Source organism: Pimephales promelas, chromosome 23, assembly GCF_988280905.1.
Source record: "Pimephales promelas chromosome 23, fPimPro1.hap1.1, whole genome shotgun sequence".
NCBI lineage: Eukaryota > Metazoa > Chordata > Actinopteri > Cypriniformes > Leuciscidae > Pimephales > Pimephales promelas.
In genome coordinates, this window is record NC_142791.1 from 7,444,385 (window position 1) to 7,459,692 (window position 15,308).

Here is a 15,308-nt window from a genome sequence, read left to right on the forward strand (position 1 = left end):
CTTCAAAGTAAAACCTCTGGGAAAAGTAAGGACAGTGGCATTGGCTTAGCACGCCCGCCTCATATCCGCCTACCAAGCTTCCATGTGGCGTGATGTGTAATGAATCCTTGACATTGTCACTAGATTTTTGAGATGATTGAAAGTGGGCAGTTCATGCAATACACTCCCAAACAAGCATTCTGTATATCAAAGCCACTTGATCTTGGTCGCCAGATGAGATGTGTCAAGTTGAAGTTCATAGTTTGTATGTAGAGTGATTCCGATTTAGGGAGTCTCTTTGCGCAAATGCAAGAGTGAACTAAAAAGGCAGATGGGATTTATGAAGGCCTTATCGACAGAGCGCTCTGCTCCTTTGAGCAGGCATTGGTATTCCTGCCCACACTTTGGGAAATAAATCAGAGTGCACTCTCACTCAGACGCCTGTCGAGAAACAAGTTCAGCTCTAATTTGCCTCTGAGATTTGGCCTCTTTTTCTCCAGAGTCAGGTTAAGTCCTTTATGTCAAAATCTCTTAGACACCTGCTCAAAAGGACCGCTTGTGCTACACATTCCCAAACACGGCACAAGACTGAAGTATTCCGTTTAGCTTTTTGAATTGATAACATATTTTTGGAGCGTATGGGAGTCGATGATCTTTACCACGAGCCCACTTCCTCTTGCAAACTTCTTGAACTTTGATTGTAATTCAGGGGAGATATCTTTGACGGGCTTTCCTGCATGGCATACAAAGGAAACGTCTCTCGCACCGTGACAAAGATGCAGATTTGGAGTGGAATGAGAGGGACAGGAAAAAGATTTATGTTGAAAGGTAAAAATGCTTTTTCAGCATTTTTTAGTAGCTTGTGAAAAGAACTGCACTTGATCTTGTTTGTAGATGACTTGATGGCTAAGTTCTGCCTGATTATGTTCTAAATCCTGAAGTCATGAATATTTTATTGTTTACATCTTAAAATATGAACTATAATTTTTTTCCCAGGGAATTTGAAATTAAAATGGTGATGCCAAATTCTATGAATGAATAATCTGAAATTACATCATGGCTATCATCTTATTTGCATCAAAACATATGCTATTTAAATCAGTAGCATGCGTCAATGTGTTTTGCATTTGAAATGGTTATTTCTGTAATTTGCGTGTACTAGCTATAGAGGATAATTAGGACCTCTTTGTGATATTTCTAACCACAAAACACATAATCATCCTTTTAAGTCTGTTAGTTGAAGGACACGGCAGTGATTTTCTGCAATCTAGCTCCATATGCAGCCCTTGATGTTTATAATACACACCTGTTGGTTGACTTTCATGCATAATGATAAATGCTAAAAGCAATGGCTTTTGAAGCAAAAGAAGCAGATGGATTTAGCGCTGTTTTCAAAGACATGTTATGTGATTTGAGATTCACAATCGCTGAAAGTCAATTGCATCGTGTGTCAAATCATTTGCATTGCTCTAATTGCTTTTGCGACAGCAGATTAGCATCTCAATGCTTAAGAAAATCAGGCACTTAGTGTAAATCTGTGTCTCTTTAATTTGAGCTGGGACAGGCCTTGTGTTTTGTAGAATTTCTGATCCTCAGCATCGGAACCTGTGGGAATCCATCAAAACATCCTCAGCATCAAAGCTGAAGTCTTTGAATCAAAACTGTGGAAAATATGACTGAGTCTGAGTCTGTTCCAGACAGCAATGAAACTTTGTGTCTTTTTTTTATGCCAGCTGTCATATTTCTGACTCGGCTGATGTTGTTTAGCTGTGTTTGAATGTATAGAAGCAGAGCGCTGTATGAGCATTTTACAGCAGTTTGGCTGAAAGGTTTTTGTATATAATGAAAGGATGGAATTTGATATATCAATGAACTTTCCACACTGTCACTGAGGTTATCTCATGTCAAGGGTTTTGTGGATACAAAATAGCAAATTTCATATACATTTTTAACAAAATTCAAAAGTTGTCGCTAGCTTTGTTAGGACTAAATGTTTCTTATATTCCCGGTTGCAAGACGTGGATGTATTAAGAGTGCATTTGACTGAACTTCAGGCTGAATTGCACCCCAATTTACTCCTATTGCAGTAAAACAAATCTAGCTCGCTTAAAAGAAGAAACGGCTCATTAGTGAACCTTCTCTCCATCAAATTAACGTTAGCTGGAAACATCTAGATGGATTGGTAAATTTTTCATTCTTTTGTCTGGGTATCAAACTGGGATTAAATAGCTCAAAATGCTTATTTAAGTGTTGATTTTTGCTTTCAGCTTGGTAACCTGGTGCAAATGTTATACATGGCTTGTCTTAAAGTCTTTATATACAGTATTAATATTATGTATGTCCTAAAAAGTTAAAAAAAAATTATTTCTGATGGTTTTGATTAGTCAAAGGAAGGGTGAATAAAAGGGTAATTTCAATTATTATCTTTACATGTAAATTATTAGAATATCTGAGACTCCAGACATATTATTAGGCAGAATTTGGAGTAGCATATAACATACCTCTGTTACTATTTCTGGTATATGATTTACTAATCCCAATTAGTGGGACTCGTGTAAAATCTGCATACAAACATGCAGAAATCGTGATGCAAGTTTTTTTTCTTTCTGTTGTAAAATCAACGTAGATTTGCTGTTGTTTTTCAGCATACTATTTTGAGTTTGTATTGATTAAACCAATCTCTTTCTTTGTATTAACTCAAAATTGAGTTCATTGAAACTAAATATAAGGCAACCAGGTTGCTTACTTTTTAAAGTTAAACCATCAATAATTTTTGATAAAACTTGTTTTGAGAATGGCACACATTTTGTTCTCCAAGATCTTGAGCATGCTTTCAGAAAAGGTGAGGTTCTTCAGAAAGCACTTATATGGTCTCTAATTTGGTATGTTTATGCAAATTACCAGATGCGGGCATGCACACCTGTATGATCATCATCCGCAACCATTAATTAGCATCGTTAGAATGCAGATTAGAACAAGTTCACAAGTTGTGAAGCCATCTGAAATTTTGCACAAGATTTTTTTTCCCCGCACACATAAATATGCAAATTCTATGAAATTATTAGTAAATGAATCCAGTGTAGTTTTAAAGATAATGTTCGTCTGCTCCATCTATATTTTGCGTGGTCTTTTTCTCGGTTTAAAAGGTTGACTGAGAAGTTTTATAAAGGGAACTGGCTTTGTTTTCTTTGAAGGTGTATATTGTGAATATGGCAGATTTCCTTGAGGCAAACTGACCTGTCACAATGTGTTAGCTCACTGACAAACCATTCAGTCAGCTTCAGATGTCTCTGTATCCTTTGTGTCTTTGTCCCCTTGGGTGTCCTACTTTTAAATGCTTTTAAGGTTTTAGTAAGTATCAGGGACCTGCTTGCTGTGCGAGTTCTGCTATTTTTCCAGCTCACAGTGGCTGTGAGGGTTGGAATCCCCGCGGTTGATTCACTTTGCGCATGAGTGGTTTTGTTCTGTGCCATGGTTGACCAATCGACTCATCGCATTGCAAAGCACAGCCACGAAATGGGTCATTCTGTCAGTGATGCCCCTTCCTATCGGTGATCGTATTTACATGTGCCCGTGATGCAATGTCGAAGTGCTCCTAATCACAGAATGGCAGAGACAGCACTTTGGTCAGGAGTGATTAGATGTGCTATGCTGAAGACCTGAAGGTCATACAGTCTCTGAGTGGAGCCGTTGTACCCTGCGGTGGGATTCCAAGCACCATCTAAAGTTAGTGGTATGTCCAAGATGTCAGTTTGGATTGGACACCACCAGCCAAAAATCTGTCTGCTCAGCAGGCATGTCCTCTTCAAAGTGTAACTGCATTACACCTAAAGTGTAAACAGACTGTTTGACACAATGTTATATAGTGAAGACAGTAAATCACCTCAGTAAATTCCTTTATACCTGCATAGTTTAAAATCTAGGCTATTGAAAATGTTTGTAATTGCCCTGGAAACCCCCCCCCCCCCTTTATGAAGAAACAAACAAACAAAACCCTTAAAATCTTATATTTTACATTATATAAAAGGGGCTGTGATTTGACTAAAAATGGAAATGTATTAAATTACAGCTAAATTAGGGAAATTAGTCAATTAATTTTAAAGATGAAATATAGAGGTATTTTAATATAGACCTTTAAAAATTAAACGACTTATTATTTAGCACTTTTTTTAACGAATCACTAAAGTAACACATTAAATTGAAAGCCCTTATATATATATATATATATATATATATATATATATATATATATATGTAAGATTATACTGCATACATGTATGTAATTTACATTTTCAATTTACAGGAAATTAAATTAAAGGAAATGCTTTTTCGCAATATGGAGAAACACTGTAAATCAGTTATGGTCATACCTTTATGACAACTAGCCCCAGTGCAGACCCTGATTGCAATGGTTTCTGTGTAGCTCATTGCTAAATTTAATAATTTATTGCAGATACTTTTATATGCGTCTAATATTTTGACAATTTAGTTGTAGGCAATCGACTGTATAAGAGAATGAATCTCTTGCCGAAAAAAAAAAAAAATATCTCAATTGCTTCAGGTTGGTCTCAGGTATCGTTGACAGTCGAGTAAATTTCCCCAGAGAAAATCTGAAGAGAAATTACACTTTTAGGCTGAACACACCACACCAGCTCTGGTATTGAAACACTCTGCTGAATTGACTTTGGTTTCTGGGAGTGTGTCTCTAAAAAACATTAATCTTTCAGTCTGACTCTAATCTCCTAAAAATGTTGGGCACATTACAGTTTAATAAAGTTTGACACCAAAGTTTGACTCATGGTAGGGTCGGATGCTTTTGATGTGTAGCTGAATCACAAACCAAGTTATGGATAGCTTGAAAATAAGTGAATGTTCCCAGCTCACTCACTGAGTACTGATAGCAGTTGTGGTGCCATAAAAAGAATTTGTCATAAAAACTCACAAACTGTGTGAAGTAGTTCTTGTTCAATCCATCAAAAGTGATCGATATTAAATATGTTTTTCCACTGTTCTTACAGGAATGATTTACACCACTGGCACCCTAGATTGCGAGACTCAGGATTCCTACTGGCTAACGGTTTATGCGACAGACCGAGGAGTGGTGCCGCTCTCTGCCTCTATTGAGGTGTTTATCCAAGTGGAGGATGTGAATGATAATGCACCTTTGACCTCTGAATCCATCTACCACCCGTACATCATGGAGAACTCTCCCAAAGATGTGCCTGTTGTTCGCATCCAAGCCCGGGACCCTGACTTTTCCGCTTCAGATAGCCGACTCATGTATCGTATCACTGCCGGAAATCCTCAGAACTTCTTTTCCATAGATTCCAATACAGGTAAGGTCAATTCCATGGATTCCAACACAGTGTTTTTCTCTCTGAAGAAACAAACAAAATAATCTCATAAATTCTTATTTTTCATTGTATAACTGGGGCTGCAAATTGACTTAGTTTTAATTGAATTAATTAGCTACTACACTGATCACAGGTAATTGCATATATCAATGTTTGCAGAGAATCATAAGGATTATAATTTATAATATTATATACATATTATATACAAGTAAATCATTAAACAGATGTAGTAATTAATAAGTGATCTATACAATTATACTGCATAACATATGCAAATTACATTTTATGTAATTTACATTTTTATTATAGAAATAAAATATAGTAATATTTAATTACTGAGATTAGACTGCATAGATGTGCCATTTACATTTTTTAAATATAAACATACAAAAATGTTGACTATATATATATACAGAACAAAACTGTAATGTTATGAAATATTAAAATTTAAAATATTTAAATTTTTATTTTATATTTAAATGATTTTCTTTAAAATATCATTTATTTCTGTGATGCAATGCTGACTTTCACAATAATCACCATCATTACTCCAGTCTTTAGTGTAACATGATCCTTCAAAAAGCCTTCTAATATGCTGATTTGACTCGGTTATCATCAATGTTGGAAAATGCTTAATATTTTTTTATTTTAGATATTACAAGAACAGCATTTATTCCAGATAGAAACATTTTCTAACAATATAAATCTTTACTCTCACTTTTTTTTCAAAATCAATTTAACACATCCTTGCTGAGTAAAAATATTAAATTCTTTCTTTCAAAAAAAAAAAAAAAAATTACTGTCCCCGAACTTTTGAAAAGTAGTGTTGTTACAAAAGATTTCTATTTTAACTAAATATTTTTTTTCTACTTTTATTTATCAAAAAATCCTAAGAATATTAAGCAGAACAACTGTTTCCAACATTGATAATATATCTTATATTAGAATGATTGGCACTGAAGACTGGAATATTGGAGCTGAAAATTCAGTTTTGCATCACAGAGATAAATTATATGTTTAAAAAAAATCTTTTATATTATAATAATTATTCACAATTAAAAAAAAAAATGTTCCGTATTTTCAATCAAATAAAAGGAGGCTTGATGACCATCATATTAAAAAATAAATAAATAAATATTAACTTTTAACCAAAACAGCAAATCTACTGGAAATACTGCATGAAAATATCATTTGTTCCCTTCTGAATTTGCAAGAAAAGAAACGTGGATAATTTTTTCCTTTGACATTTTATTACAGTGTCCTTCAGTCCAAACCTCCTATTGCTTTCACAGATCCCTTCACAAGTACTACTAAACTAACTGAGCAGCACAGCCTGTAATCTGCTTCAGTGTCAGGACATTCTAGCGTGAAGAGTTAACACACATGCAGATTTCTTATCCCGTGGCATGCTGGGTGCATTCTGCACTGCCGATTACACCCTGGTGCTGCTTTCCTTGTCATTTAAGAAGTGAGTCATGGGAGCTTATGTATGCAGCAGTAGTCAGTGAATTAATTAAACAAGGTTTGGTGCCAGCAGGAAAGCTTTTCATTCTACTATCGGCAAATCCCTCCAAGGCAGCATGTGGCAGCACATATTTACACTGGAATACAAGGTTTAAGCTCAATAAATCTAACTCAATATATATAATGAGATGTGAGTGAGTGTGTGCATGCATTGATATTTGAAGAGGAGAGTAAGTAATGCTGTATTTCTCCATGACATACACACTTTATGAAAGCCTTTGGACCAGTATGAGTGTTTTCAAGGATGAAATATATGAAAAACAAAAAAAAAAAAAACTGAAAGGGAATGAAATTATGGTTGAATCAACCCAAAGGTATGAAACCTTGAGTGTTTTATAGTTCGCCCCTGGACTGCAGTCACAGATTCTATACTTCAGCTTCAGCCAATGCTGGGAAAAGCCGTTGTAATTGCTCTCCACTTATCTAGCTCTCTTTTTGTGATTGCCTGTTGAACTCAGCCTAAGTGTTCAGATAAATTGCATTGTGAGCTCTTTTATAAAAACAAATGTGCTGTGACTAAGCCAGCAACTAATTACTGCACCCTGAAAATAGACAGCGCGTGTTTGATTATTAGTTTTAGAGCGCTTGATTCTATAGAGTCATATCTTTTACAATTTATTTTACTTACAAATGCTTTGCCAAGGATATCTTTACAGTATATTTAAATGGATGGATCCTTTGCACTTTCCTCACAACCACTGGTTCATCAACGTCTCGAGTTCATAGCTTCTTTAATTTCTCTAATTGAGTCCCCCTGGATGGCACACATTAGGGAACACTGTGGATTCCAGCAATACGATTCAACCTGTGCCATCAGGAGTTCTTTGTTGCCATGGCTATATTTCACTGAGAGTTATTGACTCAGAAATCGCATGTGCAATTGATTTATTTTAGAGAAATAATGGGAACTTGAGCTAAAATGACGGCAGTGTTTTTTAAAATGCTGGAATTTGCAATATATTCGCGCATATACTGTACAGTATTTTTGATAAATCAGTTTCTCAGAGAATTTTTGTTCTGTGGAACACAAAAATAAGACTTCTCAGTGAGAGAGAGACTGAAGCTCTTGAGCTTCAAAAAGGATGGAAAAGCACATTTAAGAGAGTGTATTATAGAAGTTATCCATACAACTGATGTGTGATATATTCCAAGCTCTGGATGTGAAACAGACTGAGATTTAAGTACATTCTTCAGAATTTCTCATTTTTTTGATCCACAGAAGAAGGAAAGTCACAGAGGCTTTGTACTATATATGAGGGTGGGTAAATAATCCCCATATTTCTTTAAGCGCTCTCTTTTGGAGCTTGTCAATATGTCCACACAGCAGGACTTGTTGTCAAACCCATAGACCCGCTTTAAGTTAATTACCATCATCCAGATGTCTTGTGCCTTGAGGAAGCATTCATATTCAGGAATGTCTTCCTGTTCTCAGTCTCTGCTGCTCTGTCTGTCTGAACTCAAGTGTTTTTAAAGCCTAGTTACAGCCACTTTGGCTTGGAAAATAATGCATTCACGAGATGCCATCTGTGGGTTTACGTTAGAGGCTTGTCTCTTGAGCTGCTTTTTTGAAAACAATGTTGTGTGAATTTATGCACCCTTTCTGACACGTTATTAATCATTGTCGAGCGGCTCTCCTCGCTCCTCGCATTGCGCAATTGTCATGAAAGTCATTGTTTATTCAGTTTTGTCATTTAAAAAAAAATGTTTTTTCAGGACTCATCACTACCACATCAAGGAAACTGGACAGAGAGCAACAAGAACAGCACTTCCTAGAGGTACTGTATACATGGACATTAGAAGTAATTCATTCAAAAATTAAAAATAAAATACTATTAATGTTGTGTTCTAATCAAATTTCAAATATGGGATATTCCGACTTGATATTGGCATTTTAATGCATATTAAAATGTAATTTTAAACATTTGTAAGCAATGATGCTGAAAAGCTGAATTTTCAGCACCATTACTCCAGTGTTTAATGTCACATGATCCTTCAGAAATCATTCTAATATGCTGATTTGCTGCTTAAGAAACATTTCTCACCAATTAGGAAAACTGCTGTGCTGGTTAATATTTTGTTTAATAAATAGAAAGTAAACACAATAAGTGTTTATTTAAAATAGAAATCTTTTTAACATTGATTTTAACTGTCACTTTAGATGAATTTAAAGCATCCTTGCTGAATAAAAGTATTTATTTCTTTAAAAAAACGCACTTACACCAGACTATTTAACTGTAGCGTATAAGGGAAAAAAATGGCAATGCTACTGCTTTACAGGTATTTGATTGTCAAAATCATCAATCAAATTGTAGAGCACATAGTTTTTTTTAAGGAAAGCAGATGATTTGCAGGTATAAGAGATGATGATTTACTGTGTTTTAGACACCTGGCTCATTGGTAAACAGGATTTATTGACTGGTGTTATATGATTTTTAGTTCATTAAAAGGAAATATTTACTGTGTACCATCTCCCTGGGTATTTTTCCCCCTGATTTTTCAGAGGTGTGTGTATGAAAACATACAGAGATTTCCAAGTTGTAGGTCTGACTTCAAATGCTTTTTTGAAAGTACATAACTGACAGACTTTATATAGTGATAATAGCAATTCTAGCCACATCATACTACTTTTATTTTTTTTTTTGCAGTGTTTTTTCTGTGTGTGAGCTGCCATGAACTATCGTTGTATGGAAAAGAGTAGCATGTCCATTCATTAAAATCTCTCCTTTTTATCATACTGAACAAATAAGAACATACAGGTTTAGAATTACATGACTGCAAGAAAAATAAAACTAACCTTTCTTGTTTGTCATTGATTCTCAAGGGTAGTTTATCAGTCTTGAAATGTTGAAATCATGTAATTCCATTAATAGTCACAAGTACTGAAACTATGATAGAACTACAGAGAAAGATAAAATGATTACTTTTCAATAGCTTCAAGTATTTTATTGATAACCATATAGGATACACACTGACTTATTTATTGATTTATTTTAGGAACACATTTGTCTGTTGAACAAAATAGAAAGATGCTACCAGTAACCTATTGAATTCATTGGAATATATGGGAAAGCAGTTGTACTATCAAGTGAGGAATAGCTTTATACATCCAGGATGTAAAGGCAATGATGTATGTGATCTTTAATTTCAAATGTCTTATAATAATAAGGTGCAGTAGAGCAAACGACTGGCCTACATCCGCATTATGAGTGACCGAAAATATAAAGCCAGAGTGTACTGACCAAGGACTCTTTTTTAACCCCAAAACACGTGCAGATGTGCAAATTTTCATACAGTCTGATGAGCAGCCCTTAAATTACTGATCCGTCAATGAGGGCAGTACAGTAGCACTGATCAATGGGATGGGTGTGGCTCCCCGTGATCCCTGCTCTATATGGACAGAGTGGAATGAGGGCCATTGATTTCTGTGTTCACTAAATGATGATTCACTCTGCAGAAGGCTTCTAGTTTCAAAGTTCATATCTTACATCTAGCGCCTCAAGGTACCTGCTTTGAGAGAGCAGCTCAGGCATCAGCGTCTCCAGCGTACACGCGCTGACTGCGGACGGTCCCCATTAAAGATTTAGTCCATAGAGGCTTTCTTGATCTGCTGCTTGTGAGTTTGCAGTGGCATAATTTGCCCCTGGCCTCTTTTTGTGACCAGTCTCTGATCAAGTTCTGGAAATATCCAGTGGAAGAGTGAGATCAATTGCGTTCTTTTCTGATAAATGCGCCTGAGTTGATCTTTTTTTCTATTTTATTTTAAAATAGATTTTGATTAGAGAAGAGTTCTGTTTATTTTATGTATAACCTTTTTATGTCTCTAGACAGTTGCTATGGTGTTACTAAGATGGTTTGGGCACATTTCTTTAAGGTTGCCAGGGTGTTTTATTTAAAGTCTACTTCAAAAATCTGATTGCTTGTTTATAGTCCAAATTATATGGGATGAGTTGCAGGAATAAAATATACTCTAAAATGTGCAATGTTAATGGAAAATATTTGGTAGTGCAAAGTTGAAAAGGTACATTGCAGATGCTATAAAGTATATCCCGTGGGAAAGGGACATGTATCAATTATATACTACTGCTAAAACGTTTGGTGTCAGTAAGATTCTTGTAATGTTTTGAACATAAAATGTAATTTGATTTTGATTTGATAAACTTGATTTATCCCCTAAGGCACACTAAGGCTGCATTTATTTGATGAAAAATAACAGCAATATTGTGAAATAGTATTACATTTTAAAATATTTTGAAGTGTAATTTATTCCTGTGATTCCAAGTAAATTTTCAGCATCATTACTGCAGTGTCACATGATCCTTCAGAAATCATTCTAATATACTGATTTGATGTTCAAGAAACATTTCATGAATGCATGAAGAGACAATGAGTGAACATACCCATCAAAAACTGTAAATGCAGAGACATTGACCTGTTAAATTTTCCAATGAAGTTAAAACTAACTTTATCTTCATAAACTGTGCATGACTGTGTCATAATTTTGTTTATATGCGTTTATTCTAGGTTACGGTTATGGATGGAGGAGGGATCTTCAGACAGTCCACTGTCTGGGTGATAGTGCATGTTCAGGATGAGAATGACAATACACCTGAATTCAAAGAGTCTGTGTACCGCATCATCCTTCTGGAGCGAGACCGCAACAAACGCGGTGACCCTGTCTACAGAGTCTTCGCCCATGATCGAGATGAAGGGTCCAATGCAGATCTCACTTACAGCATTGTGGATGGAAATGATGATGGGAAGTTCGTTATCGATCCTAAGACAGCCATGGTGTCTTCCAGGAAGATGGTCACGGCTGGTGGCTTTGATATTCTCACGGTAAAGTACCAGACAGATGGGTATTTCAGTTCACGTTGAAGTTTTTTTTTTATTTTTATAAGCATAAAGTTTTCAGCGTTTTCTTCTTAATTTTTTCTATGCCCTCCTCAGATAAAAGCCATTGACAATGGGACCCCTCAGAAGTGGTCGACCACCCGTTTGCATGTTGAATGGATTCGGAAGCCCGTGCCTTCGCCACTGGCCTTGCGATTTACCGCAGCTGTTTACAACTTCACAGTGGGGGAAAACGCCAAAGTGTATGAGTCAGTTGGAGTGGTCTCAGTTTTCCAGACAGCAACTCCTTTATGGTTCGACATCATTGGTGAGCATCAATAATGCAGCAGTTTCAGTCATAAATTAAGTCGGGTTGCAAACTTTAATGTCCATAATACTACTGAGATTAATGTCTGCTTAGGATGAATCACTTCTGTTGTAGCATTCCTCAGTTGCTTGGGAAAAACTGTGCTGATGAATAAATGTAGATGTAATTTAAAGGAGTAGACCTCTATGGTAAACAATGCTGACAATGATTTACTCCATTTGGTCGTTGCTTACAGCTCTTCTACATATGTATCATTTGCATTTTGCACCTATATTTTCTGCTTATAGTTGGACAACAGAAGATGCATGGATGGTAAAGTTAGTGAACTAAAATATGCAAAGAGGGTCATTTTGATTGAACCCTCTCAGTATTTGGGATTTTGCTCAGCATTGCAGATGTAGTACCACGTTGGGGGCATTGCTTGTGTGATTTAGTTGGAAAAGGTACTCTATGACTGACGTTACCTCGGTTCTCACTAGAGGAGGGAATGTGTACTGCGTAATATCTTAAGCTATGGGAAAAGCTCTTTTCCACGAGATATTGAAGCCAAAAATTATCCTTAATTTTTAATTAATGTAAAACGCGGTGCGGCAGCATGCAGACATAGGTTTTTTTTAATTAATTCAAAATTAAGGATGAGTTTTGGCTTCAAAATCTCATGGAAAAGAGGTTTTCCCTTAGCGTAATATATTACACAGTACGAGAGAACCTCTAGTAAGAGAACTCCCAAATGAGTAAGCGTTTAAAAAGTAATTTTTGAATTTATTTAGGTTAATATGAGTTCTTGACATCCATGTCAATTTTCTGTTTTCTTTTTCTTTCCATTCATCTGGATCTGTCTCTGAGAAGGTGGAAGGACGTCACGGGAGATGTTTTATATCCCGCAGAGCTCCTGTGGTGGAAACTGTTCATCTGACAGAGGTAGGCTAACTGTCAGTATTTTGTAGTTATTTTCCTGAGCGTGAAGGTTTGGCTAGTTTATCTGATACTTTAGATACTCGCTTTAAAAACTCCATTTGCCCCAGGACAAACGTGAAGCTCTCAATCCTGTAAACACTTTGAGTGCTGAGATTCCTTCCAGACTTTGGTCTTCTGATCTCATTTAAGTGCAGTGGAAAGTGAGTGGAATTGGAACAGATGCATGCAATGAATACTAAAGATGCTCAGAAAGTTTGCCCTTATCCGTCAGAATGGACTTGCATTAATGATTTGAGAATCTGCCGGGAAGAGGCTTGTACCTGACACAGATGTTTGTGGGAGTCGAAGATAAGAGACCCGAGGCTGATGGGAAAGATCCCAACAGAAAGCGGTTGATGTTTCAAATGCTGTGAAACTTTGATGAATCGCTGTGAAACATAATAAATTTATTTCTCACAGAAGAGCAAAACCGCATGCATGACAGTTTGATTGGTAGAGTGTTCACCTTGATCCTTTTCTGCTAAAACTCTCCATTGGATAAATAAATGCATGCAATGCATTTTCTATCACTTTTAATTTTTCAGCTCATGCTAACTGTGATTTCTTGGTGTAATAGGAAACTATGACGGTCCATTTGATATTCAGAGAGGGATGGGGACCATAGTAATAGCCAGACCTCTAGATGCAGAGACACAATCACTATACAACATGACGGTACAGGTGACAGATGGAACCAACACAGCCACTTCACAGGTATATTTTTAGTTGTATAAACATCCCGGAAACTTTTTCGAACAGAATCAAGACTGCTAACTTCGCAAGAAACTATAGTATTGTGGTTGAAATATCCAAGAGAGAAACATCTCCAAGATGTTAAGCAGTGTGCCGACTTTTATCTAATTTTATCAACGTATCAATGTTTGCCGTGAAAGAGATATCTATATCATCTTCACTGAATATGTCTTCTGGTATTCCAGGGGCTTCTGAGTATTCCATGTCCCAGAAACCCACATTGTATTGTCACTCTAGCATGTGCATTTTCTATTTCTTATTTAAGCTGTTTTAACATCATATTGCAACATATTGCAATCTATTTAAATTGAAAAACTAACAATGACTCTGCCCCTTGTATCTATAGGTTTACATTAAGGTTTTGGACAGCAATGACAACACTCCTATTTTCTCTGAACGTATATATGAAGTCTTGGTATCTGAGGATACACCAGCTGACACTGAGGTCTTGCGCGTCCGAGCCAGGGACAAGGATGAACGGGCAAAGTTGAGCTACTCTATCCATGGCAGCGTTGATCCGGCAAGCATGCGGATGTTTAGGATCAATCCTGGTACTGGTGTCATGTACACAGCAGATCGACTGGACTATGAGGTCCGCACTCAACACATCCTTACTATTATGGTAAGAAACAAGATATCTTTTATAGAAGTGTACTGACGTTCCAATATATTGGTAGATTAGTTGATAACTGATTTCAAATCTGAAACAGATCATTTCACATATTACATACAGTGGGGTCCAAAGGTCTAAGATCACTAGTATAAATGCCTCACTATTTGCTTTTTGTTTAAATTTAATGAGAAAAAAAAGGATATAAGGATAAATAATAATTAAATTATATTATCATTAATTGATATATAAATAGATTTTTTTTTGTTTAAATAACATGAGTTTCTTGGACAATATATACCCTTTTGCTGACATGGTGGAATGGACTCCACATGTGTGTGTAAAACCTGCAGCATGATTCAGAAAATATTTAAATGTTCACAACATATTTAGTGTTGTTTTTTCAAATGTTCTATTTGTGTCCTGGTTTTAGTAGACATTTTAATCAATATGGACTCTTGAACCCCACTGCATTTGAGTTTTTTTTGGATGTTCTGTAGTATTATATTATTAAAACATATAGCTTACCATACCAGATTTTATATTTTGACAGTTTGCATTTTTGACTGTTAAACTGTCTTTTTTTTAATTCCTTTTTTCCCTCATTTTGCTTGTTTCTTCACAAATCTTTTCTATGCAAAAACTATTAGTTTTCTCCTCAGCTCTGTTGCCTCCTTTCCTCCTTTTTTTTTTCTTCTTTTATTTTAGGTGAAAGATCAAGAATTTCCCTATTACAGAGACCTGGCACGGATTATTGTGACTTTGGAGGATTCCAATGACCAGCCACCTTTTTTTACTCGCCCTTTGTATGACAGTACGGTGTTTGAGTCGGCTCCAGCAGGAACGTCAGCTTTGCAGGTGATCGCACTAGACAGAGACTCGGGGAGAAACGGGGAAATAGTTTACTCAATTGATGCAGGTAAACACCATATTCTCTGCTCTTGAATTTATTACGCTCCCTGATAACATTTCC

General features: G+C 36.0%; 1 protein-coding gene across 1 annotated transcript in view; it reads left to right on the plus strand.

Moving 5' to 3' along the window:
* fat3b (FAT atypical cadherin 3b) overlaps positions 1-15,308 on the plus strand; it is a 100,066-nt gene that overhangs the window by 3,961 nt on the left and 80,797 nt on the right. Inside the window, exons 2-9 of the mRNA XM_089126290.1 lie at positions 4,998-5,315; positions 8,571-8,632; positions 11,379-11,693; positions 11,805-12,015; positions 12,865-12,936; positions 13,550-13,686; positions 14,072-14,347; positions 15,044-15,254. Coding sequence (XP_088982416.1) covers positions 4,998-5,315; positions 8,571-8,632; positions 11,379-11,693; positions 11,805-12,015; positions 12,865-12,936; positions 13,550-13,686; positions 14,072-14,347; positions 15,044-15,254 — 1,602 coding nt within the window. The remainder of the gene's footprint in view (positions 1-4,997; positions 5,316-8,570; positions 8,633-11,378; positions 11,694-11,804; positions 12,016-12,864; positions 12,937-13,549; positions 13,687-14,071; positions 14,348-15,043; positions 15,255-15,308) is intronic.